The sequence below is a fragment of the Meles meles genome, chromosome 17 (genome assembly GCF_922984935.1).
Source record: "Meles meles chromosome 17, mMelMel3.1 paternal haplotype, whole genome shotgun sequence".
In the NCBI taxonomy this organism is placed as follows: domain Eukaryota; kingdom Metazoa; phylum Chordata; class Mammalia; order Carnivora; family Mustelidae; genus Meles; species Meles meles.
In genome coordinates this window covers 47,512,976-47,540,434 of record NC_060082.1, presented here as the reverse complement: position 1 = coordinate 47,540,434, position 27,459 = coordinate 47,512,976, and the positions used below count along the sequence as shown (strand labels likewise).

At 36.4% G+C, this 27,459-nt stretch overlaps 1 protein-coding gene across 1 annotated transcript in view; it reads left to right on the top strand.

Moving 5' to 3' along the window:
- The window catches only part of HMCN1 (hemicentin 1), a 498,146-nt gene that overhangs the window by 391,762 nt on the left and 78,925 nt on the right, over positions 1-27,459 (top strand). The window contains exons 56-69 of the mRNA XM_045983171.1: positions 2,191-2,378; positions 4,285-4,381; positions 10,232-10,393; positions 11,310-11,423; positions 11,538-11,740; positions 12,036-12,117; positions 12,225-12,356; positions 12,912-13,061; positions 15,781-15,940; positions 17,181-17,305; positions 17,541-17,724; positions 18,312-18,409; positions 19,301-19,579; positions 24,505-24,701. Coding sequence (XP_045839127.1) covers positions 2,191-2,378; positions 4,285-4,381; positions 10,232-10,393; positions 11,310-11,423; positions 11,538-11,740; positions 12,036-12,117; positions 12,225-12,356; positions 12,912-13,061; positions 15,781-15,940; positions 17,181-17,305; positions 17,541-17,724; positions 18,312-18,409; positions 19,301-19,579; positions 24,505-24,701 — 2,171 coding nt within the window. The remainder of the gene's footprint in view (positions 1-2,190; positions 2,379-4,284; positions 4,382-10,231; positions 10,394-11,309; positions 11,424-11,537; positions 11,741-12,035; positions 12,118-12,224; positions 12,357-12,911; positions 13,062-15,780; positions 15,941-17,180; positions 17,306-17,540; positions 17,725-18,311; positions 18,410-19,300; positions 19,580-24,504; positions 24,702-27,459) is intronic.

Sequence of the window (27,459 nt, the reverse complement as noted above, 5' to 3'; positions counted from 1 at the left end):
AGTCACTGAAATGACCCCTGTGAGGTCTGGGCAGGGCAAGAGGAAAAGTGATGGAAGGAGGCCGATGGGCTGATTGTAAGTGGGGAAGGAGTAGAAGGGCTAGAGTTGTCAGTGCAAACAAAGAGCAGCTTATTAAGGAAACCTGAAAAGAAGAAAGAAAACAAGAGAGTTCAAAAATCATATATTTGACAGCTATCTATTGATTATGAAACTATGGACCAGGAACCTGTGCTAGGCACTGAGGATACAGCAGTGACTACAGTAGACATGAGTTCTTCTTCAGGGAGCTTATAACTTGCAAAAGAAAGAGGTGTTCATGTTGAATGGCCCAAGGTATGGCTGTATAGGGCTGACTGACATGGAGTAGAGATGAAACTAATCAGAGTGGGATGGGAAATCAACATAGATTTTAAAGTCTATAAGATAGTGATAAGGAGAAGAAAAAGGGAAGAGAAGACGATTAATTAACTAATTAATTAACAATGCTAATATCAACAAGAATAGTGGAGTATCCTAGACCACCTGACTTAAGTTTGGAAAGAATTAAGTTTAGGCCAGAGTAGAAGGATCTGATAAAGAAGCAAGATAATATGGTTTGAGAGGGATTGAGAATCAATTAAATTAAAATGGGATTTTGGGATCGGGTAGTTAAAGGTAGATGTTCATCCCTTCAGGCCATTTTAATTAAGGAAGTTGGAAAGCATGTTGGAGATGAGTTTAGAGAGATGGAACAAAACAAGAAAAATGATGTGGGCCCAAAAATCTGTCTACATTAGGTATGTTTCACAGTGTTTGGTGCTCACCTCCTACATGCTACTCCACCATTTTCTACTGAGAATAATTTTGAGTGGTGTAAGCCAGTTGATGGGGCAGCAGCAGGAGGGCAGGTCAGACTAAAGAGCTTTGGTGGAGGCCTATACAGGTCAGACCTTGGACCTGTAGACCACCTCCTGTTCCCTCCTAATGGTTCAGTTCCAGGAAGAAGTTGAGGAAAACACTGAATCTTTATGTTCCAACATTTCATTTGATTAGATTTCATGGTATTGAGGTTAGTGATAGGCTCATTTAATCTGAAGTTCAAGTTTATTATCTACTAATCTGCAGTTCAAGTTATATTTTATGTTACCTAGAGTATAGTAAAAACCATGTGACCCTGAACTGTGAAAATTTGTATCTAAAATAACATTGAAACTCTATTATGTACCTTGTGGCCTTGATTATTTTCTTTACAAACTTCCAGTTTAGTTTTCGAAAGACCCAAAGACCACAGGACTGCATCTGCATTAATATATAGTCTTTGCTGATTGCTAAAGATAGGGTACATTTTAAGAGAGTGAAACAGAATAGCTAAGCTTTCCAAATAAAATAAAATGATTATTCACTTCGAAAATGAATGTCTACATTGATAACAGCAGCCAACACATGTTTCTAGTTTGTGTAACATTTCCATTTCTTACAGTTTTGTGGGTAATATGTGATTTTTCAAAACTGACTAGTCTAACATAAGATAGACATGTAGCTGGATTCTATGGTACCGTTTTAAATGAAAATAGAAAAATCTAGACTGTGAGTCCTCAAACATGAAGATACATAAGGATCTCCTGTTCAAACACAAATTGCTTGGGTCCTCTAGAGATGCCCACTGAGGAGATCTGAGTGGGCCCCCAAATTTGCATCTCTATACAAGCTCCCAGGTGATGCTGATACCACTGATACTGGGGCTTGGGAAACACATTTAAGTAGCCCAGACAATTCCCTTGCAAATGAGACCAAATCTGTACATTCCAAATGTACTCTAAAGATGGGATTTATCTGGCTTGTCTAGATGACCAAATAGACTTATATATTCATTGCAAATGCTACTTACACATATGCTTGAAAACCCAGAAGGCATGGTTCAAGGAGCTGAGGGAGAAGCAAGGTCAGATAAATTGGGAAGAGTTAGGGATTGAGCTAAACAGGAATGAAAACTGTAGAAGGGGTTGATCCAGGGTAGGTAAATCCAAATTCACACAATTTTTATCACCACCCCCATTTATTGGTGTAAAATGTGATTCAACAATCTTGGTTTCGTCTTCATCTTTGCTCTTGTATTATCATCCCATGCTTTTGGAAGCTGTTAGAAAAGTAGAATAATTGAGAAAAGACCTTATTTCCTGTCATTATCTCTTTGTTGCAATCATCTGTTAGTGCCTCCAGTTATTAAGGGAGCAAATAGTGATCTCCCTGAAGAAGTCACCGTGCTGGTGAATAAGAGCACACTGATGGAGTGTTTATCCAGTGGCAACCCGGCACCAAGGAGTTCCTGGCAAAAGGATGGGCAACCTTTGCAAGAAGATGGGCATCATAAGTTTCTATCTAATAGAAGAATTCTGCAGGTAAAAGTGAAAAATCTTATTTTAAAATAGCTATTTGACTTTGTATTTCCTAAGTCGTTTTTACTTTTAAAAGTAATTTTTATTGGTTTATAAATATTATATTTGTAAAAATAACTAACCGTAAGAACATAAAATTCTTTATTTTATTCCCCCTACCAGAGGTGACCACTGTTTTGGGTTTTTTTTTAAGTTTTTATTTAAATTCCAGTTATCTGACAGACAGTGTTATATTAGTTTGGGGTATGCAATAGAGTGATTCAGCACTTCCATACATCAGCCAGTGCTCATCACAAGTGCACGCCTTAATCCCCCTCATCAGTTTCACCCATCCCCCACCACCCCTCCTTCTGGTAACCATCCGTTTATTCTCTATAGTTAGGAGTCTGTTTCTTGGTTTGCCTCTTTTATCCCCTATGATCATTTGTATTGTTTCTTAAATTCCACCTAGAGTGAAATCATAGGGCATTTGTCTTTCAGAGGTGACCACTGCTAACATTTCTGTGTGAATTCTTATAAAAATTGTACATTCAACACATGCACACTAAATTTGCCACAAGATGTCCTTTGTGATAGAAGCCAGATTATAAACAGTATAATCCTTTCCATTGCATTGTCCTGATGGTAAAATCCTAGGTGGCACTGGGTTCGCTGCAGATTAAAACTTCCCCTGTATTACTCAAGAATTGATAATAAATAATGGAAACCACATAAATATCCTGAATTGTTGTTCACTAATGACCATGTCTATATTTTTTTCTTAAATGTCTTAAGAGAAGACATTTATTTATAGAATAAATTTACAGAAAGACATTTATTTATAGAAATAACACCAACTCTTTTGTTAGGACACGGTTTAATAGCTTATTTTTGACCACATAAGTGATATTCTGTGAACCCAAGAATCTAAGCATAACAGATGTATCCAACACAGGACATACCTTATGGTATGTTCCTGTCTTTAAAACACACACACACACACACACACACACAAGAACCAGCTTTAGCGCCTCTAAATAACCTTGAATTCTCAAAGTATCTTCTAAACATTGTGATTGTATCTATTTGATGTCATATAACCTCTATTAAAATATTTAAATGTTTCTGTGTCTCAGGCCAAAAGATATATCGATAGATAGATATAGATAGAAATTTCTGCTTAATAAAATAAATATAAATGCTATTATTAGCTAGTTATTGCTGCATAAAGTACTCCAAGACAATAACCTAAAACAATAAGCATTTATTTCGTTCATAAGTCTTCTAGCTGGCTGGGTAATTCTTCTGGTCTCAAGTGTATCTGCATGCTGTGAATTGAGTGAGCGGTCCCCTGGTCTTGGCTGGGCTCTTGGCACGTATCCAGGCCTCTGTCGTAATAACTGAGCTGATTTTGACCCCCTGTGATTCTCTTACCTGCTAACAGGCTAGTCCTGGCTTTCTCACATGGTGGTAGCTGAGTTCCAAAAGAGTGAGGAAAGGCACTAGACCTCTTCAGGCTTAGGTTTGAAATAGCACACACTGTCACTTTTCATAGCATTGTGCTGGTCAGAGCCAACCCAAGACCGACATGAATTCCGATCTTACTCCCCCTCTGAAATGCAAGGAGCTTCAAAGTCATGTTGCCAGGGGTGTGATAGGGAAGAGGAAGAATAATTGGGGAAATTTTTGTAGTCAGCATTCAACAAATATGTTTAAAATTACCTTTTTTTGATTGGAAATCTTTATAAATATTTGACCTGACCAAAAAAAGCTAGCATCAGCACTATTATATACAGAAATTTATTTGTCTTGTGTTCATCTGGTACTAACCAGAAAGAATACATGTTGTTTAGTCTGAAATGTAATGCTCATTATGAAAAGTTGCTTTATTAAAAATTTCAGTTGGAATTTCTTCATTTTTTTCCCTTAGATTCTAAACACTCAAATAACAGATATCGGCAGGTATGTGTGTGTTGCTGAGAACACAGCTGGAAGTGCCAAAAAATATTTTAACCTCAATGTTCATGGTAAGAGCTCAGTTCCAATAACATTTCTTAGAGCATGCTTGAAAAAGCAGGAAAACTGTATTTTAGATTATGGAGACTTATTTTGTACTTTTAACTTGAACGATGTGTGTAGCCTGCGTTTTTTCAGTCTGTCTTTCTTCGCATCATATAGTAGGATTGTAAAGTACAAATCTTCTAGGAAGCCTGTTTTTATATTATTTCAGTTCCTCAGGAGAGAGTAGTTACTGCTACATATCGGAAAATGAAAAAAAAAATCAAAATTTTAAATCCCCCAAATTATATGTTTATGTAAAATTAGAAACAAGTATAGTTCTTTTACTCGTAAAAACTTACCCAGTAATCCTGATTGGAACCAGTTTCTGTCCTCAAAGGTAGAATTTGTGTCAAGTTACATCCTCTAGTACCATTAGGTATACTCCCTGGAGAAGAAAAAGTCATTTTTGGAGTTTAATAATTCCTAAAAACTACCACTAGACCTAATTCATTCATCAAACTAAGTTCTTGATATATGTAGACACTGCATGAATCCTAATTTTTTGCTAAAATGCTGTTGAGATACTATTTAGGTAAATGTAGGGAGGAAAAAAAGCCATTGGATGTCTACCACAAATGACTAGTTTTAGTTTTGTGACACACGTCTGTTTTGAAAATATTAAATTAGAAATGGGGAACAATCATTATAAAAGATTCCCTTTACATGTGGGATACACATCCAAAATTCTGGCTCATTTTGGAAATAGCTGAAATACGACATTTCATGAAAAATTTCTCCCTTCCAAAGACTTATTTAGCATCATGAATATCCTTTTTTGGTGTGATATGCAGGGAATATTGGTGCCCAGCAATTTTTGGTGTTTATGGAACAGACATTTGAAATATTTTTATCTTTGTATTCCCTGTGCTTAGCACAATGAGTAACTTTTGATAGTAAAAGAGATTTTGCCTTTTTCATTTTTGGTTTTGTTTTTGATGTTATTTTAAGACCTCAGTCTTAATATAATAGAGTGTTACATTAATTGCACTCCTTAGTTCATGTCTCACTATCATCATTGGCCTGAACAAGACCCATCTTTACTTTTATATATTAAAATATTTATTCATGTAATCATTCATTTTTATGCCCATTTCTTGCTCCTGTTCCCCCTCTCCTTTCATAGGAAACCATTCAAATGGTATAATATCTTCAGGTCTTTTTAAATGAGTAAGTCTGACCAAACCCGAAGCAGTATTTTATGAATTCTCAGGAAGAAATCAACAAGTGTGATGATCATGAGAGCACATTCTGATCTGTAAAGTGCAGTAGCATTAATGTTGAAAATAGAAGTGTTGATTATTTTTTCTGATTCCCAAGGCAGACTTAATTTTTCCTCTTTTATGTGATCAAAAGCCCCAATTTAGGAAGTCTGTAAGTTGCCTTGTATTAGTTTATCTTTATATGTCTCTAACTTCACCCCCATCCTGTAACTTTATTATAGATGTTGTAGGGAAATGGTCATTTCTTACAGATCTTGGTCTCCCTGGGCCCATCTACAGTCACAGAAGTTGCTAAATAAATATTTGGAGTTTTTTCATATCAGTTGCCTCTTCCTAATGTACAGCAAAAACACCTCTACCTCTCCAGGCAGATGGAGGAACCACTTGAGTTTACCCTTAAGGAGGGAGTTTCCTCATTCACAGGTTAATGATACCTTGAACTCCCAACTGAGGTCAGGGACCATACTTACATACTAGAAAATTCATTTTGGGGAGAAATAATTTCAGTTATTTTCCCTTGAAATCATACTGTTAATTATCTCCCATTACAAATGCTTGCTTCTTTTGGTCTCTGACCTTCAGTGTGCCAGCCCGTGGGTTTTCTGCTTGTCTTCACTCTCCTTCACGTCCAGCTTAATTTATCATGGAACAACATTTCAATCACCTCTCTTAGTCTTCTTATTGGTCTTGCTCAATTAAAGTTCAGCTCTGCATCTAAAGACACAACATATTGTCCACTTAATCCCTACTAGGTATCAAGTTTTTTTACATATGCATTTTCACTGAATTATCTCAATAACCCCAGGTGTTGGTACCACTTGATACCTCTGTTACATATGAAAAGGCTGAGGCCTAGTGAGATTAAGATGCATACCCAAAGTTCCAGATCTGGCAAATACAGTACCAGGATTATAACTTAGGTAGGCTGATTCCAGAAGTTTTGACTTAGCTGTTTTGCTGTATTGCTTCTCACTAAATTCCGTATCTGACCATACCTGCACCTAGGCGGCTAACCATGGCTGGGGGAACTCGTGATGTCAGAAACAGTGTAATCATAAATTCATAGGTACCATCTTGAACTCCATACTGTCTGGGGTTCCTCCTCTTATCCCTAGTGACTCACTGACACTTTCATCCCTCTCCTGGATGAAAGTCATTCCTGGCAGAATGACTCTTGGGTTCACGGGGTCAGACTGCCATAACAAAATGCCAGAGAGTGCATGACTTAAACAACAGAAAAGTATTTTTTCACTGTCTGGAGGCTGTGAAGTCCAGAATCAAGGTTCCTGCAGGGTTTGGTTTCTGGCAAAGGCTCTTGCTGGCTGGTACTTGGCCACTTTGTCCTGATAAGGCCTTTTTACTGAGCAGGCGTGGCCAGAAAAGCAGGGAAACTCTCTGGCTTCTTTTCTTATAAGGACAATGATCCGATAAGATCAGGGCTCCACCCTTACAACCTCCTTTAGCCTTAATTACTTCCTTAAGGGCGCCCTCTCTAAATATGGCCACAGTGGGGGGGCCAGGCTTCAGTATAGGAATGGGGGGGTGGGGGAGAAGGAGGGATATTCAGTCTGTAACAGCCCCCTCTCACTTCCAGTAAATGCCCTCACCTCCTGTTTCACAGGGAAAAGGGAAGGTGTATCCCGGAAACCACCTCAAATTCCTGCCATTAAATCAAGGATACCAGCAGCATCTGTTACTGCCGTTTCTTCCTTCCCATTGTTACAAAAGAAGATGGAAATATTCCTCTGTCTTCCAAAGGCCAATAATTTTACTCTAAATCCCTGCCCACTGCCTCCTCAAAATTCTCATACAATCTCCTCTCTTCCTTTTGAATACAAAATTCTCACTCTTTCTTGGATCCTTCGCAATAGCACTTAAATTTGTCTCTTCCCTTTTTAAAGCACAACCAAAAAAGGTCTTCCTAAGACCTAAACTTTCCCTTCAGCTACCTCCCTCACTTTATACCCAATTTCAAAGCAAATTTCTCTACTAACTGTATATATTAAATGTCTGATTTCTTCACTCCCACTCACTCCTTCCACCACTGTGTTCCAAATTTCACCTCCACATCACCACTGAAACTGCTCACTGAATTCACCAAATAGCATCCTTTTAAAGTCCAAGAGGCACTTTCTAGGCTTTATCTTTCTTTCTTCTATGCATTTGACATCTTTGCCATGATCATTTTCAGAAATTCTCTTCCTTTGGCTTTTGTGACACCTACACCCTTTATTTCTATCTTGCCTTCTCATCTCTCATTCCTGGTTGCCTTTGTTGGTTCCTCCTTCTCTACTTGATTGTTACACTTCAGTTTTTCAAGCTCTAGACTTTGTTCTGTTCCCGCTCACATCTTAGGTGGTCGTATGCATTTTCAAATTTCAGATACCATCTATGTACAAATAGTTTCAAAGTTTTTGTTTTTAGTCACAGCTCCCTCAAGAAATCCAGACTCTTCTATCCAAATATCTACTTTTTGCTGACACAAATGTCTAGCAGACACTCTAAGACAATGTGTATATAACTGAGTTCATTATCTTCCCCCAAAAATGTCTTCCTCCTCCAGTGATCTCTGTCTCAGTAAACAGAATCACCATCTACCTAGTATTCAGGTCAGAAAGATTGGTTTCGTCCCTGACTCCTTCTCCTCCTCCTTAAGTTTTACCCCCAGAACATCAAGTCCTAAAGATTCTATCTACAAAATATCGTGAGATCCATTCACTTTTCTTGATCCTTTTTAATACCATCGTAGGCATAGCTACCATAATCTGTTACACAGATTACAGCAGTAGTCTCACTGGACTTCCTGAATCCCTTCTAGCCTTTTAATTAGTTCTCTCCACTGTAGCCAGATTGATATCCCTTACATTAATTTTTGATTAAACCACTCTTCAGCTGCACATTCCCGAGGCCATATTTCAGCATTCTTAGTGAATGGGTCCCAAAGACCTTATAAGATCTTACCTTTGCTTACTCCTTTAATCCTCTGTCCATCTCTCCTAACCTTGTTCTTCAATCTCTGGTTATGCCAGCCTTTTCTCCATTTGGGCCTTTTTGTATGTTATGCCTTCTTTCTGGAAGTACCCATTTTCTGTCTTCCACTTATTTCTGCTCATATTTCAGTATCTTCTTCAACATCACTTCCTCCTCCTGATCTCCAGATTAGGTTGGGTCCCTGTTGTCACCCTATTCTTCTGATTAACACTCATCATACTTGTAATTACTAGTATAGAACAGCAACTAAGAGAAAGGGCTAGACAACAGTCCAGAGCCAGACAACAGTCTTTGGGTCTCTTCTTTCAGTAGCTACTTCTGAAACCTTAGTCAAGATGCCAGATTTTTATGTGTCAGCTTCCTCATCTGTAATCTGAGAAGAACTGTAGTTAACACATGAGGTTGTATGGGGATTCAATAGTATGTGTGAAGTGTATGTGTGATCGTATGTGTGTAGTGTTCAGAGTAGTGCCTGGCGCGGCATACCCATTCAAAAAAATGTTAGCTGTTCTTTTTAGTTCAGTGTTTGTCATTACTGTCAAACTATTGACTCTATGTCTATTACATTTTCACACTGTATCAGCACTTAGCACAATGTCTGGAATACAGTAAATACTTAATAAATGTTTGATAAATGAATGAATACTAAAATTAGTGGGTGAAAAATAAACAACCATGTGATAGTAAAAGAAATTTTTCCTTTTTGAAGTTTTGCTTTTTGTTTTTGCTATTGTTTTAAGACCTCAGTCTTAATATAAAAAAGTGTTACATCAATTGCACTCCTTAATTCATGTCTCACTATCATCATTGCCTTGAACAAGACCTATCTTCACTTTTATTTATTAAAATATTCATTCATGTAGTCATTCATTTTTATGCATATTCCTTGTTCCTGTTTCCCTCTTCTTTCATAGGAAACCATTCAAATGTGTATATTATACCTTCTGTGTCTTTGTATTCTTTTAATAATCTATTGTTTCATATGCATATGTTTTAATATGCATAAATGGCATTGCATCGTTAATCTCATTTTTTTTTTTACTCCACTTTTTTGCTGCATTCATTTTGTTTTTGGAATTCTTTTTTTTTTCCAACAATAAACCATAGCATTGTTTATTTCTTTTAAATTTTCTGCTCATCTTGAATATCATTTATTTACATTGTCAAAATAACCTGTACAATTTGTTGGTAAACAGATACCCTAAAATTAAATTCCTACTTTACTGTTGCTATAAGTAGTAAGATAAAACCATAAATAAAGATGTAATATTAAATACAAGAATATTCAAATACACTAAATAAAAAGTGCTGTTAAGTTTTTCTTTATACATTGACAAAACTATTTTAAGAACTGCTAGCTACATTTTACAAATAAAATGCACAATAACTCTGTCTTTGAAAACTCTAGTATTCTCTTTCAAGTGGGGAAAAAAACTGATGAAAATGAGTTTGATAAAGGCATTAGTGAATTCTAAGACTGCTAAATAATTAACTATCATTAACTCTGTGCTTTAGGAGCCTATAGTGGTTGGGTTTATATTAACGAATTGAAATATGTATTACTGATAATATCAGATTTCATTTTTAATATATTTACTATTATAGTTCCTCCAAGTGTCATTGGTCCTAACCCTGAAAATCTCACTGTTGTGGTGAACAATTTCATCTCTTTGACCTGTGAGGTCTCTGGTTTTCCACCTCCGGATCTCAGCTGGCTCAAGAATGAACAGCCTATCAAGCTAAATACAAATGCTCTTATTGTGCCAGGTAAGGAACTTACTACTCTTAAATGATGGACAAAACTTTCTCACTTTTCTCAGTACAAATGGCATCAACTTAACTCTCTTTCCAAACTTTTGTCTTATTCCTCTTATGTGTTCACATTGGGAAGTGCTTCTCTTTATCCATTTGGGGCCATTAGGATAAGATTGTATAGCTTTATTTCAGTGGGAATGTTCAGTAGCAAGGTCTGCTTTCAAGAAATTATGACATTTAGGAACAAACTGCTTAGTAATTCCTTGAGGGTGATAGACTCGTAAGCAGTGCTTTAAAATCACTGGTTGTTTTTAATTAATCCTAAAGCTCCTTGAGGGTAGATAAATAGACCAATAGACCATCACTTCTACACTGTGGGAGATTTAAACCCAGAAAATACTTGTTAACATATTTTGATTATAGTACAATTACTGTTTGTTCACTAGAACCTGTATCAGATAGCTCTACTCTTTATGTTTGGTTACTGGAGAGAAAAAAATGTATGAGTTTCTTCCTTTATAAGGAAGTAGCATAAATACTGAGATCAATGGAAAAGGAAGGATCAAAGACAATTTAATTCAATTCTTTCATTTTGAATAGGAAATTTTACTGTAAGAGAAAGGGTACATTTTGCTGTTTATCTTATTGATAAAAAAGTTATTAAAACAGGGACACCTGGGTGGCTCAGTTGATGGAGTGTCTGCCTTTGGCTCAGGTCATTCCTGGGATCAAGTCCCACATCAGGCTCCCTGCTTGACTGGGAGCCTGCTTCTCCCTCTGCCTGCTCTGCCTGTTCTGCCTGCAGCTCTCTGAGCTTCTGTTCTCTCTCTCTGACAAACAAATAAATAAAACTCTTTAAAAAAATTTTTTTAAAGTTATTAAAACAACCTCTATGCCACTCTTCAATTTGCATTGTTTTTGCCCACAGGTGGTCGAACTCTACAGATTATTCGGGCAAAGGTATCTGATGGTGGTGAATACACTTGTATAGCAATCAACCAAGCTGGTGAAAGCAAGAAAAAAATTTTCCTGACTGTTTATGGTTTGTCTTTACCCTCCTCATAAAAGTCTTTCCTTTTTAAACTGGTGTTAGATACTTTCTATTGGAGCATCTTAATGAAAAAGACATCCTTCTGTTCTTGTTTCCCTCCCTCAGTGCCCCCAAGCATTAAAGATCACGGCAGTGAATCACTTTCTGTAGTTACTGTAAGAGAGGGGACCTCAGTGTCACTGGAGTGTGAGTCAAATGCTGTCCCCCCTCCAGTCATCACCTGGTATAAGAATGGGCAGATGATAACAGAGTCTACTCACTTGGAGATTTTAGCAGATGGACAGATGCTGCACATCCAGAAAGCTGAGGTGCATCTTTTGTTCTTCTTTGTGTGTCATAACTCGGTGAGATTATGGAAGAGAAAGAATTTGTAGTTGCATCTTCCCTTTACTACAGTGAGAAATGAGTTTTATTTACAAACAGCCTCATGAATGCTATTGACCTTGTTTTTGTTTTTTATATTAAAAAAAGCAGAATTGTAGAAGGTGATTAGATTGGGGCATTGGAGCATAAAGATGACTGATGATTTAATCTACACTGGAATAGTGTGGTTGGTCATCTGTAACTTAATGGAGCACATACAATAGTATCTTTTTCTTTTAGGTGTCTGACACAGGCCAGTATGTATGTAGAGCTATAAATGTAGCAGGACGGGATGATAAAAATTTCCACCTCAATGTATATGGTGAGCATCTGCCTCTAATACAACTCTTTTTCCCCCAGATATGCAAATGAGAAAGTGTCCGGAATTAGCTTAATGAGGACATGTGATTTTCTTCCGTCTTTTCACAGTGCCACCCAATATCGAAGGGCCTGAACATGAAGGGGTTGTCGAGACAATCAGCAATCCTGTGACCTTGACGTGTGACGCCACGGGAATCCCGCCTCCCACAATAGCATGGTTAAAGAACCACAAGCCCATAGGTAATATAGTCGTGCAGCTTTCACTTTTGTTTTCTTTTGCTTTTAATTCACTAGATTAATAAACTAGCACATTTTCAATACTATGCTTTTAGCTGTATTTAGTCCAAAATGCCTAATGGACTGAAATATAAACTTACAGAATAGACACATAAGATGGTTATTCATTACATAGAGATTTTTTCTTATTTCCTTTTTCAAAGTAGGCTCTCATTTAAAATGAAAGTACAAAGGACCAACTGTTAAGAAACATATTTATTACATAAAATAGGGTATACTGGGGCACCTGGGTGGCTGAGTTGTCTGAGTGGCTGACTCCTGATTTAAGTTGATTTAAGCTAAGGCCACGATCTGAGAGTCTCAAGACTAAGCCGCGTGTGGGGCTCCACACTCAGCTCTTCCTCTTCCTCTGCCCCTCCCCCTACTCGTAGGCACATGCGCACTCTGTCTCTCTCAGATAACTAAATCTTTCAAAAAATAGTGTATATTATGGTGAATTGTAGAAATGTTAAAAAGACAAGCTTTTTATGTTTTGTTTTGCTTTGTTGGCCCCTCTAGAAAATTCCGACTCACTTGAAGTACATATTTTGTCTGGAGGTAGTAAACTCCAGATTGCTCGGTCTCAGCATTCAGATAGTGGAAACTATACATGCATTGCATCAAATATGGAGGGAAAAGCACAGAAAAATTACATTCTTTCAATTCAAGGTAAGTGGAGACTGGGGTAGGCCTGGCTGGCTAAGCCAGTAGAGCATGTGACTCTATATCAGGGTTATGAGTTCAGCCCCACCCTGGGCATAGAGCTTACTTAAAAAATTTTTTTAGATATTATTCTTTTTATTATGTTCAGTGAGCCAATATATAGAGTACATCCTTCATTTTTGATGTAGTGTTCAAGGATTCATTAGTTTTTTTAAACCCCACGAGGTATGTGGAGTATACTCTGATCTACCTTCAGTTTCTTTATTATATCCTATCTATAGTACATAATTAGACTACATCTAGAGATGATTTATAGAGGCACCTGAGTGGCTCAGTCAGTTAGGCATCTGCCTTCAGCTTGGGTCATAATCCCAGGGTCCGGGGATCTAGCCCCCCATCCCTGAGCAGGGAGCAGCTGCTTCTCTCTCCTCCTTTCCCTCCAGCTCTGCTCTCCCTCGCTATCTCCTTCTCTCTCAAATGAATCAATAACATCTTAAGCAAAAAAAAAAAGCTCATTTATAATTGATTCAAAATACCTTTGTTTTGGATTTTTTGGATATTTTTTCCCAGTTTTGTTAAGATATAAGCACTGTCTAAGCTTAGGGTTTACAGCTTAATGATGTGACTTACAAAATACCTTTAGATACACAAAAAATATTATCAATTTTTGGTCCTACATTTATCAGTATATTTATATTTTCATGAAAATGGTCATACTGTGGAAAAAAGAATAATAGAAATTTCATAATCTTCATTCTTCATGTTTACTGAAATGATTACTTTCTAATAGAATATATTCTATTGAATTATTTATTTTAATCTGGCTTAACTTATTTTGAGCTAAGCCTATAGATCTGTTCATGTTTATGTAAGTAAGATTTAACTCATGAAGAACTGTAATGTGTTCTAACTACAGATCAGGGACTGGGTAAATTTCAAATAAGCATGAATCTTACACTATTTTGGGGTGAGAATAAGGAGAACTACTTCATCCAACACTTAATTAACTTAACACCTATTATGTTCCAGCATAATATTGAGTACTGGAGGAAGAATTTGCATACTTTTGATTTTCATTAAATCTGATTGTTACATTTTTTGCCTGATGTTTAAATTGAAATGGAAGTCCCACTTGAAACTAAGTTGAATGCTAGTTTTCTCTAATTTTATTGCAGGTATTATGAAAAGAATTTCTCATAAATTATAGAAGTAACTGTGAATATTTATTATCTACCTGTCTTGAGCTCTGCTAAAGCTAACTTCAAAAATATTATTTTTTCATTTTATTAAGATATAATTGACATATAACACTGTATACATTTAAGGTACACAATGTAATGATTTGATAAATATATATATTGCAAAATAAGATTAAAATCCAGCACCTCGGGGCGCCTGGGTGGCTCAGTGGGTTAAGCCTCTGCCTTCAGCTCAGGTCATGATCGCAGGGCCCTGGGATCAAGCCCCGCATCAGGCTTTCTGCTCAGTGGGGAGCCTGCTTCCCCCTCTTTCTCTGCCTGCCTCTCTGCCTACTTGTGATCTCTGTCTGTCAAACAAATAAAGTCTTAAAAAATCCAGCACCTAAAAATTAAAAATACAGAAAAATGGAAATAAGTTTATGGGTATTGGTGGTTTCTCTGATTAGTGATGCTTTGAGATTTCAGAAGCAAAAAGGGAAAAATAACTATTCAGAGATTGGTTTAATTTTGTTTAATGCATTAATAAAGAGTAAGTGTTAGTCACGGAGAATGTGGTATGACCAAAAATTTTACCAGACTGTATATGTTTTCATGTCTCAGGACTAGAAAGTTGTGTAGGGGGCCTGTCATATATTAGCTACTCATTACAGTATATCTCATTAAAACTCTCACTGGTTAGATTAATTTAGTAACTCTAAATTCTACAAATTTCATAAAATTATTATTATTCTGGATGACTAAAAGGAGATTTGGAGAGGATGTAAATTGATGTGCTGGTAAGTATTTAACAATTGACTCCAAACAAAATGTCCTGGCTTGTAGCCAATCATTTGCCAGTTTCTATGGTATAAACATCCCAACTGTGTCCCACTTCAAGGTCCCAACGTGACATCAGTGAAGATGACGAGTGTGAAACCGGGTCTTGTGTGCTGGTGTGAGCTACCTCTAGCACACTACCATAGTTATTTAGAAGAGGAATTCAACTGTGTTTCTGCTTGAAACCACTGTCAATATTTTTATTATACATTATTCTCAAATAATTAAAGTGAAAAACAGAGATGGCCAGAAAGTGTATAGAAATGATTGGATCTTGAAATGTACAACAAGCCTATCCATTGTTCAGAATAAACAATATTTAAATTGCCTTGTGAAGAGAGAAACAACCGACTTCGATATTTTTCACAGACATTGATGGCAAGATTTGGAAAAAACATTCTCCTGAACTATAGTGAGGATTTAATCTTAAAGTGATTCATTTGGCCAGGAAGAGCACCCATGAAGTAGATTTGTCACTAGCCCATATGACTAAATAATTGTATCAAATTCAAATAAAATGAGAATATTGAATCGATTCCTTGACCTTTTCCTCATTTAAAAGTAATTTATAGGGTAATAAGGGTTAGATCTTGAACCACAATCTAGGAAAAACAGGGAAAAATTGGCATATTGTTCTACGATTCTGTTTTATTTGTTAGAATTTATAACCCCGTGCCTCGTTAATGAAAATCTTAATCATTTCCCCAAAGTTCCTCCAAGTATTGCTGGTGCTGAAATTCCTAGTGAAGTCAGCATTCTTCAGGGGGAAAACGTTGAACTGGCCTGCAATGCAAATGGCATTCCCACCCCACTTATTCAGTGGCTTAAAGATGGAAAGCCCTTAAACAGGAGTGAAACAGAAAGAATCAGGTATGATTTAAATGAATCTTTGCATCATTAATTTTAAGGTATTCTACAATGCTTTATGCTTCAAATTTCACATGAGTAATACCAAGTTCATTGTATTCAGAAAGAAAAGAGATCAAATTTTAAAGAGTTGGACACAGAAATTCTCCTTAGTTGCTCAAAAGTGTGTGTGTCTGTATGTGTGCATGTGTGTGTATGTGTGTAGGTTTTCCATATCCATCAACATCAATGAGTGAATGAGTGCTTGGCTCATTTTGAAAAAAGAGACAATATCATCATAACCTAGTTCATTCATTGTAGTGATTTGTCCAAATCCCATTTTCCGCTGACACTTGTTAGGCATACAACAAGCTATGTAGAGATGGAATAACAATATAGTAAGGGCTTTCTGATACTTTCAACAATATATCATATTTAATAACATGATATGGTAGAAATGGAGTGTTTAGTTTTGACATTGGAAGATTCTAATAAAATCACTATTGTAAAAAAAATCACTATTGTAGGAATAACTGTAGAAAGCCATTTAATCTCTTTTTAAAACATAGAAAATTTTGTTTGATAATTAATAGCTTGTGAAGGGAATCAATAATGCAATAATCTTAATTTAAATATCTTTGATCATCTAACTATAGTTAATTATTGTTATGTAATTAAAGGGAAAAGCACTAGCAATTTGTGGAACATTTTTGCAAAATATACATGTACATAATACTGAGTTGTCACAGTTTAAGTAAGCTACCCTATTCTCATTAAAAATATTACTAAGTTATTTATAGTTAGTTTTTAATATAGAATGTCTTTTAGTTTCTCATTATAACATTCTTCAAATTTCATACCAGAATTTTTGAATAATTTTCATTTAATCCAAACCTTATATTGGTAACTAAGGAAATAGTATTCTAACTTTAAGAAAAACACATCTTTGATTTGGAAAGGGAAGTTCCAACCTGATTTCATTCATTTCCCATTTTTTCTCATAAGGAAGTGGTAATAAAACATGAATTTTATCTGGTTCTGTAGAATTTTAGTTGACTGCCTGAAATCTCCATCAGTTTTACTAGCTCTGACTTTAACAGACTTCCATGTACTTCGTGAAAAAGATATGAACCATTATATATTTAAGATGAAGATGCATTTTATGGTGTTATTTCTCTAAAGAGCACAATAACCCAGAGGAAGTTTTCCAGCTCTTAGCTTCTCGTGAATCATCTCAGTGCCTTTATTACGATGTTTCCCGTAGGGTGACTGCGGATGGTGGTTCATTAAACGTTTATGGAGCTCTCCCATCTGACGTGGGGAAATACACATGCGTCGCAACTAACCCTGCTGGAGAAGAAGACCGAATTTTTAACTTGAATGTCTATGGTAAATGTGAAGTCTCACTCTCTTTTGATTTTGCTACCTTAGGAACCTATCAGTAGAAATGAAGGTCCAGAAGTAGGTGCGTAAAGCATCTAGTTTGAAAATCTGATGTCAGGGCTGTTTGCTTTTGGGATAGAAAGCAGCAGGATGGGCAACTGTAGTTGAAATGATTTGAACTAGTAACGCACACCCCACCCCACCCCACCCCTCTCTCTCTCTCATTTTCTGCACGACCTAGTTCCACCTGCAATTAGGGGTCATAAAGAAGAAGCAGAGAAGCTAGTGGCTTTGGTGGATACTTCAGTAAATATTGAATGCAGAGCCGCAGGGACACCGCCACCGCAGATAAACTGGTTGAAGAATGGACTTCCTCTGCCTCTCTCCTCCCACATCCGGTTGCTATCAGGAGGGCAGGTTATCAGGTCAGCTTTTATTAGGTGTGATTTGCTGGACAGATAAAGTCACTGTGCTTGTAGGCTTTAACTTTATCTAAATGGTGCTTAAGAAATGTGTTTTCCTAAATTTTTACTATTGTTTGTTTAGTTTTCCCTTTCAGTAACTTTTTAGAAGAGGGAGGAAACAGCTATAAAATGGAATTTTTTTCTTATTTAAATGTTCCTGTTTTAGTAAATTTGTATAAAATAGGTCTTTCGTAGTCGTATCTATCCCATATGTATGTCCAAGAGAAAACTTTCTGTGGCAAAGTGATGGGAAGCTGCGTACTACAGTCATGTGATTTTCATGTTAGCATCCTTCTTTATTAAGGGATATTAGAAAAATATTCACTCTTAAATTATGTTCTATTTTTAATGGCTTGTTCTCTGTGCCTAATCAACTTTGTGGAACAAATTGCATTGCAGGAATCTGTATTTTTGGTGCATCGTTACTAAACACTTCGTAACTAAAGTTTCCCAGCATTAGTCATAATCTGTGTATAAATCAGAAGTATTTTCTTTGAATATGCTGAATGGGGTTAAATTGTGAATGATTGGGTCAAACTGTTTTTCAGGATTGTGAGAGCTCAGGTGTCTGATGTTGCCATGTACACCTGTGTGGCCTCCAACAGAGCTGGGGTGGATAATAAGCATTATAGCCTTCGAGTTCTTGGTATGTCTCCAAGATGATCCTAGTACTTCACAATATTAAGCAACAGGCTTATATTTAGATATTGACTTGTCAGAAAGAACTAGTGAAATAGGATCTTGCTAACTAGGAAACAATGTGTTTTCTCCCAAAGGGTCCGTATGTAGTGGAACATTCTTCTAACCTAGAGTTTTGCCTTAAGTCAAATCTAAATTTTTAGAAATAGCGTTTCAATTCAGATGCACGGACCAGTCTTTTCATACAAAGAGAAAGTTCATACTATTTTCTAATGATATTAGTGGCTCATTTTGAGTATTTAAAATATGCATGAATATATGTATATATGTGTGTGTGTGTGTGTGTGTGTGTGTGTGTGTGTGTGTAGACAGAGAACTAAAAACATTCCATTTCTGAAATATTAAGGTTTACTGGTCCAAATTTCTAAATCCCCAAGAACATCTCAGAACAGTTAAGTAACTATTTACTATAGTCTACAAATGAATTTTTTGGATTATATAAAACTTACTCTAGAAACTGGTATTATCTTCTTTATCCTACATACAACAGTTGAAAATATACTTCTGAAACTTAATATACATTGTAACAAATTAAAGAGACAAACCTAAAAAGTTAAAAAATGGCCAGAACTTAAAGCTCATTTAAATTTTATATGCTCTACAAGAAAACCATCCTGAGGTTTGGTTGCTAATATTTTGGAAGGTTAATAATGAGCCTGTCTAATACCTGTTTTTATAAAACAGTCAGCAATTATTTATATGCTATCTTAAATTCTGTATTTTAAAATAAATCATAGAAACACTATAGAACTAACTGAACCATTAAAAAAGTTTTAATCTAAATTGGTCTCAAATTAGAATAGATGTGTAAATTTTACCCGTTTTGTTTTCTGTGTAGTGCCACCAAATCTGGACAATGCAATGGGAACAGAGGAGATCACAATAGTCAAGGGTAGTTCTACCTCCATGACATGCTTTACAGATGGAACCCCAACTCCCAGGATGTCCTGGCTTAGAGATGGCCAGCCTCTGGGTCCTAATACCCGTCTGACAATAAGCACTCAAGGAATGGTTCTTCAGCTCGACAAAGCAGAGACTGAAGATTCGGGAAGGTACATCTGCATTGCCTCAAATGAAGCTGGAGAAGTCAACAAACACTTTATCCTGAAGGTCCTGGGTACGTAAATGTTCAATAATTGGGAAATAAGTGACAATAAATATTTAGTAAGTAAGTATAATTCTTAGAATCACTTGCTATGGGGATAAAATTTGTAAAAACTTTGTTGTATTTCATAGTTCTGTTTTGTAATTTACCTAGGGTTACTCTTACCTTAAGCATGTTAAATTTAAATTATTTTGTTTCTTATCTATCTAAAAGATGAAAATTCCTACTTATAAAACATTATTCATTAACAAAATCATACAACCAATTGATAAGTAGATTTTTTTTTTAAGATTTTTATTTATTTATTTGACAGAGAGATCACAAGTAGGCAGAGGGGCAGGCAGGGAGAGAGGAGGAAGCAGGCTCCCTGCTGAGTAGAGAGCCTGATGCGGGGCTCCATCCCAGGACCCCCAAGATCATGACCTGGCCGAAGGCAGAGGCTTAACCCACTGAACCACACAGGCATCCTGATAAGTAGATTTTTAAGTTTTTTCAAGAATTGAAGCTCGTGATAAATACCAGTTTAATGGAAAAGCATGATATTTATACTACTTTACATTATTTCAAACAATCTTTTCAAATGATCCAATCTATAGATTATTGTTATAATAGTCATTTCACATAGTCTAGTTCCATTTACTATTGTGAATGTGAATAGTTCCATTTACTATTACTAATGCTGAGTGCATTAAAACAAATATTTGAAACGTGTATTACTATGTTCTACATGCGAACAAGTAATATAAAGAGAAAACACATCTTTTACTTGAAGTCAAAAATTTTGACTTTGGGAGAGAACTGAAGATGAAAGAGATGAACTTTTTCCATAATTAATTATTTATTGGGAATTCTGTTTGTTTTTCAATACAACATAGGTAAAACCCCAAGCTCTTCTAGAACAAAATACACCTCATAAGGAATGATAATAATTTTTGGAATGGGGCTAGCATGTATTTTCAGAAAACCCTGTAATCTTTCTCATGGTGCCTATACCAATTTAATCATTTGTGTAACTTTATAAGTCTGCTTCCTCTTTAACTAAGCTCTGGGATGGGCAGTACCCGCCTTATACCTATTGCTGTATTCCCAGGATTTAGCATTTGACACGTGATATTTATCCATTGGATTGAACTGAATGGAATTAGATGCTTGCTAGTTGGACTAAAGGGAGTTTTAACTGTAGACGGAGGGAGAACACTATTTAAGTAAACAAAGAGACTGTGGTATAGAAGAATGTTCCTTAGAATGAAGGTTGGTAGTAGAGGAGGTACTCCAGGGTATTTAGAGACAAAAGACAGAATAAAGTGTGTTTTGATAAGGAAGGCTAGAATAACAAATCCCTGTTCACCAATTCACAGAGTCTCAGGAATAACGGCAGATGATATAAGTGTGCTCTTGTACATTATTGCCATATTAAGTATGAACTATTGCCTATACATTATGGGCCAGTCATGTTTCCAGTTGTCATGTAGCAAGTAATCACTGTACACCTACTATGTGTGTGACATGGCCTGGTCCAACATGTGGCAGAGGGAAAGGGGGAAAGCATGCTCCCTAGGAATTCAAGAACCCAGCAGCAGAATCACGCCCAGGGCACTTCTGGATGTAGAAAACTGAGCAAGAAAACGATATTGTTAGCATGGCGTACAAAGAACCACCTTCCTACCTACAGGGTTTATAAGGATAATATCTTCTTAAAACAGATTTGAAAACTGGTTCAGCAGAAGGATGAGAAGATTCAGCATTTCAGCATCTGTTGAAAGCTAATTCCCATTAAAACCTGAAAAAGTCTTCACTTGGGTCAGTGCTACACCCCAAATGTGAAAGTAACCATCCGAACCCGGAGAACCGCTATTCTTAGTTTCATGCTACCCATGTGGCGGAAGGTGTCATGATGTGTTAGTGATTCCAAAAAGTCCAGTGTAACTTGGATATTGAAAATAGGGAGAAAGCTCATACAAAATAAAGCTAAGGGGTTTCGATGGGATCCAGGCTATGAAGAGCTTTGTTGACCACATTAAAAATTTGGTTTTTATCCTAGAACAATGGGAAACTATTAGAAGTTCTAATATGTGGAATGCCATGAGTGGAACTGCAGCTTGAAAGAACCACTGACTGCAAAGTGGACAGCTACTTGGAGGACAAGAGTAGACTCTGAGAGACCCATGTATTATTAGGAGTTGTGCTTGGCTGTGAATAGCAGAGTCTAAGTTTGACAGCTTGAACAAATAACTTCTGTTTTTCTTGCTGAGTGAGAAGTCTGGAGGTAGGCAGTAGTTATGCTGGTTAACCAGCTCAGATATTTACAGTTCTCTTGACTTTTACATCATGGTTGGTCGGTGATCGTTCATTGTCTGGTCACCCCCAGCATCACTAGATGTAACAGCAGAGCAGAAAAAAGAGGAAAGGTGAAGAGTTGCCTCTATAGGGACAATCTTAGAGGACCTACAAAAACACTTGCATATACATGTCATTGAACAGAATCTTCACAGACCACTCCATCTACCATGTACTATAGAGAATAGGAAATGGAGTTTTTAGCACACTGACAACCCTAACAAAATTGGGGTCTGTTAATGTGAAAGAAACAAATAGGGGTGGGTACCTAAAAGCAGGAAATAGGTGATGTTAGTCCAAGTAAATAGCATTGTAGCTCAGACTAGTAATGGAGGTAAGAAGAAAAAATGTATTTGGAAATAATTGCAGGTAGAAGGATTAGGACTTCCTTGTGGATTTGGTTATAGGATAGTAATGAAGAAGATATCAGGGATGACTCTGAGTTTCTGGCATATATGACTGTTGATTGGTAGATCCATCTCATAAATGCAGGAAATGTGGAAAGGGACCAGGTTTTGAGGAATAAGGTAACAGGTGTTTTTCTGAATACATGTTAAAATTTGAAATAGTGTCCAAATATTCCACTGGAGATATTAATCTGATAATTGCATTTGTGGATTTCAAGCTCAGAAAACAGATATAAGCTAAAAACATGACTTCTGGAGTCATCAGAGTATGTACACCTCCTACTCTGTCCAAAGTATATGACATACGGACAAGACACGGAATAAAATAGTTCATAGTCACTTAAATTAACATCTATCTGTAAGATCTGATGAGGGTTTGAATCAGATGGGAGTATGTTTCTATTATTGCTAATGTTGTTGTTTTAAATCTAGTGACTATAAGCTTTGAGGATAAAGACCATGTCTAATTGATCTTTGTATCCATAGTGATCAAAACATGGTAAATAACTAATAAATGGAAGGAATAAAGAATTGACTTTGGTCAAATGGAGAATCAGATAAGTGCTTTTGAGTGATATGAACAACATGCTTTGGGAATTTAAAAGGAGAGAGATTTTACTGTTAGTCTTGAGAGAAACAAGAAAGGATTTGCAGTTTTTATAAAGGAATTTAATGACATTGATGTGACCTTCATAGTACTTGAACATGCTCAGTTAGGGGATGGGACTATTGGAGGATATAACAGTAGAAGGAATAATATTAGTAAAGTCACAGAGCAAAAAAGAGACTGGACTTGCTAAGGGACAGAAGTAGTTGAATTTGAAGCCTAGGTTACTTAAGTATATTAAAAGTACATAATTTTATAAAGATAGAGACCTATTGCAAAAGCTTTGGAAGCCCTGATGAAGAGTTTTTATTTAATTCAGTAAGCAACATGGAAACATTGAAATTCTTTAAGCAAGAAATCTTGGATCATTCTAAAATGCACTTAAAAAAATGGATTTTGACAGCAATACATAAGATGAATGAAAGTAAAAAAGAAGTCATGTGGATCAGTGGTTAAGAAACTCTGATTTCTTAATTATAATCTGAAAAGGAATATTAGATTTAAGGAAAACGAGGACCATAGGTGGAATTTTGTTTTGTTTTGTTTTTTAGTAAGCAGGTTTTAATAATAATACCAACAACTACAGTAGACATTGTGATAACAATAACTCTTTAAAAAATCTTTAATTATAAAATATATTCAGAAACACAAAAAGAAATTGTAGTTTATACATTATCTCATTGGATGCTCACAGTAATCCTATTAGTTAAATAATAGTGCTATTCTTACTTTAGAGGTTTGCTCAAATCCACTAAGCTAATAATTATTGGAGCCAGGATTCAAATTCAGGCTCTACTGTGAATTTCTGTTGTAAACTATATTCCTGATTTAAAAAAAAAAAAAAAAAGTCTAATCCTTGGAGCTGTCCAACAGCTATTTTGGCTGCCTGGTGAAGTAGTAAGCTGGAAATGTTCATAGAAAATTTGAATGATCATGTATGAAAAGTCTGTTTTAAAGGGATTTCTAAACTTGAGAATATTTGGACTAAGGAACATTAATGTTTCTTCCAAGTGTTTAGATTCTTAACATCCTCTTGAGAAAGGTAATTTAGAAATATAAATAACAAAAAAGGAAATTATTTCTGCCTAGACATAACAAATGTGTTTTATACAGAAATAGTCTCCAAATGTAACTATTTTTTTTTCTGCTTAGTCATTGTTTCCTCTTAAAGTGCTGCATGGAAAAGATGATAGCAGAATTCCCCCCATTTGCCTGTTGCTTTTGTAGAAACAATAGCTACAGTATCTCTCTTTAAAAAATGGTATAAGATGAGTTTAGTTTTTATTGTTCTCCAATCTTGGCAGTTAGGTGAGACTGCTCTAGCTGAATCCCCATTGCTGAGCTATAATTGCCTGGGACTGGCTTGCCTTTTCCTTCATGATCTCAGATGGACATGAAGAATCCCTTTTAAAATAGTGCCAGTGACAAATGGTAATAACATCTAGGAATGATCATTTTGGTATTTGACCAATTTATATTATATGAACATAAATTTGAGATGAATTTCTTTTTAAGTTTTCCTAATCAGCAGTAATGTATCAAACAGCAAGTTTATTTAGTTGTTCTTTTTAATTCCCTTTAAACAGAACCACCTCATATCAATGGATCAGAAGAACCTGTAGAGATATCAGTGATTGTTAATAATCCACTTGAACTTACCTGCTTTGCTTCTGGAATCCCAACTCCTAAAATCACCTGGATGAAGGATGGACGGCCCCTCCCACAGACAGATCAGATAGAAACTCTTGGAGGTGGAGCGGTGCTTCGGATATCTAGTGCTCAGGTAAGTGTTGAAGTCAAAAAAGTTATTCTTTCCTGGCTTATACTTCTCACTTGCTAATATAGGCAAAATGGAGAAATGATTTTTTTGAGTCCAAATAGATCATAAGATCCCTCTCTATAACCTTAACAAGGGTAGATTGGTGCTATGGTATGCGTGCTTGGATAGACGAAGAGGAGCAGTGGAAGTATCAGATGAAACTTGGAAGAAAGCAAGACACTTTAATTTTTGCAAGTTTTTTCAAGGGGCCATAAGAGAGTATTTCCCCAAGTTCTTAATTTGTGCCATGTAGCTCTTTACAGAACTGGCGAAAAGCTGTTCAATATATATACATATGAGGCCTCAAAGAGCAATTTTGGTCTCCAGAATTAACTAGCAGACATAAAAATCTAAAGAGATACAATTTTTCAAACACTCAATTCAGTAAAGTTGTTCTTTTAGTTTGTGTTTGAGGAAATTCATCAGAAACGTAAATATATTAAAGAGATGTATGTCTGGGATGCCTTACCATAGCAGTCTTCTGTTTTACTCACAACAACGAACCTTATATTACAGATATTCTCCATCTGTGCCCTAATAACCCCGTCTGTAACTTTGGGATAAAAATAGTAATAATACCTTATTACTCCACTTGAGGATTTAAAAGATCATTTAAGATGATATGCTTAGGGGCACCTGGGTGACTCAGTGGGTTAAGCCTCTGCCTTCAGCTCAGGTCATGATCCCAGAGTCCTGGGATCGAGCCCCGTGTTGGGTTCTCTGTGCAGCAGGGAGCCTGCTTCCCTTCCTTTCTCTGTGCCTTCCTCTCTGTCTCCTTGTGATCTCTGTCTGTCAAATAAATAAAACTTAAAAAAAAAAAAGATGATATGCTTAGACCAGTGCCACAGGCATGTTATAGTGTTAAATGGAGTTAGAATGGTTTCTCCTGCTGCTATTGGTGTGATAATCATCATCCCTTTAAATATGGAATAACAAATTATTTAATTATATTCTGTGTGCATTTTCACTGAGGAAAGAGGAAGGAAAGGGACCTGAAAAAAGAGAGCTAAGGGCTATGACTTGTCTACCGTGTCAGTCCTGTGTTCGACTCTGGGCTCTGTCACACCGGTGACTCTCATGACAACTCTGTGAGACAGTCTTTATCTCCATTCTACACAACCAGAAACAGGCACAGAGGGATCAAGTACTTGCCGGCCAAGTACTCACCACTGTTCAGTGACAGAGCTGGTCTCCATCCTACTTCTGCTTCAGAGGCCACCAGTGGAACTCAGCACGTTCCTTGTTTCTCATATCAAGGAAAACACGCCTTCCATTCCCTTCTCTCCTCTCCGTCAAACATAGCAGTAGCTCTGAGAAAATTGGGTTAGCTGTCAAACTACTTACTGAATGAAAATCTTCAAATGTTATAATTTCAACCGATAAAAAAGGAGCCAAAAGAATTTTGTTACATAAGGAGACAGGGAACTGTGTGGAATAGAATTGTAAATACAAAAGAATAATGATAAAGCTTAAAAGGAAGATTAAGGCCCCATCATAGTAGGTCTTAAATTGAAACATTATATAGTTGGGTTTAATTAACAAAAGATCACATTATTAGATGGTGACCTACAGGAGGCAGCTATTGTGGAGAATACAAACATAATACCTAAAATATGTCTCAGCCTTCGAGAAGTTTCCAGTTGTCTAGAGGATATAAAACTAAACAGATGACAAAATTAAGAAGAGAAACAGTAAGAAAACCATTCTTACATATTTTAGAAGTAGAAAATTAAATATTATCAAGTCCCAAGACTGACCTTGGTTCCTCTGCTCCTGTGTCTTCAGGGCATCTTGCACATTATACATTATATTTCACTTATTACATTATATTTTACTTATCGGGACTCTGTCTTCGCGTGTATGGATCTGTAACATACAGTTATGCCTGACACATATTGGAAGCTTTGCAAATTCTAAATTGCGTGGTAGAGACAGGAGTTTCCTAAAGTAGCTTCCATCAAACACTAGTTCTTTTTTTTTTAAATTTTATTTATTTATTTGAGAGAGAGAATGTATGAGAAAAGGAAGGGTCAGAGGGAGAAGCAGGCTCCCCGCCGAGCAGGGAGCCTGATACGGGACTCGATCCCAGGATCATGACCTGAGCCGAACGCAGCCGCCCAACCAACTGAGCCACCCAGGTGCCCCCAAACACTGGTTCTGTGAGTTATTCCAATGGGGGAAATTCTGTGACCAAAGAGAATTGGAAAACTTTATATACGATACCTTTCTCTCCTCTGTGAGCCATAGTACATGTCAACAATACTGCAAAATACTACTCTAGAGAAATTTGATGGACTCTAACTTTTCGGACACCCTATGAACAGAACACAGTCTAGAAAATATAGCTACCAATGATGACTGTAGGCATACAGAAAGGCACAAATTATCAGGAAGTATTTATTGGAGGAGGCAAGATTTAAGAGTAGACATGAGTGACGGTTCAAGTTTGGTTAAGTCAAAACAAGTAGAGAGGGCAATAGTACTTGGGAATAAAATGAGTTGATCGAGAAAAGTTGAGTTTTAAAGGCTCTCAACATATGATGGGAAATACACAAATTATTCTCTAGGCCTCAGTACATTACTTTAAACTCTTAATCGAAGGACTCTGCGAGTGTCATTCTTCTTAAAGTTGAATTGAAGTATTTTTGCAAACATACTAGTCTTAAATTTTTTTGAAGGAGGTTTTGCAGCCTACCAAAAAGTTTTTCTATACCTATAAAGT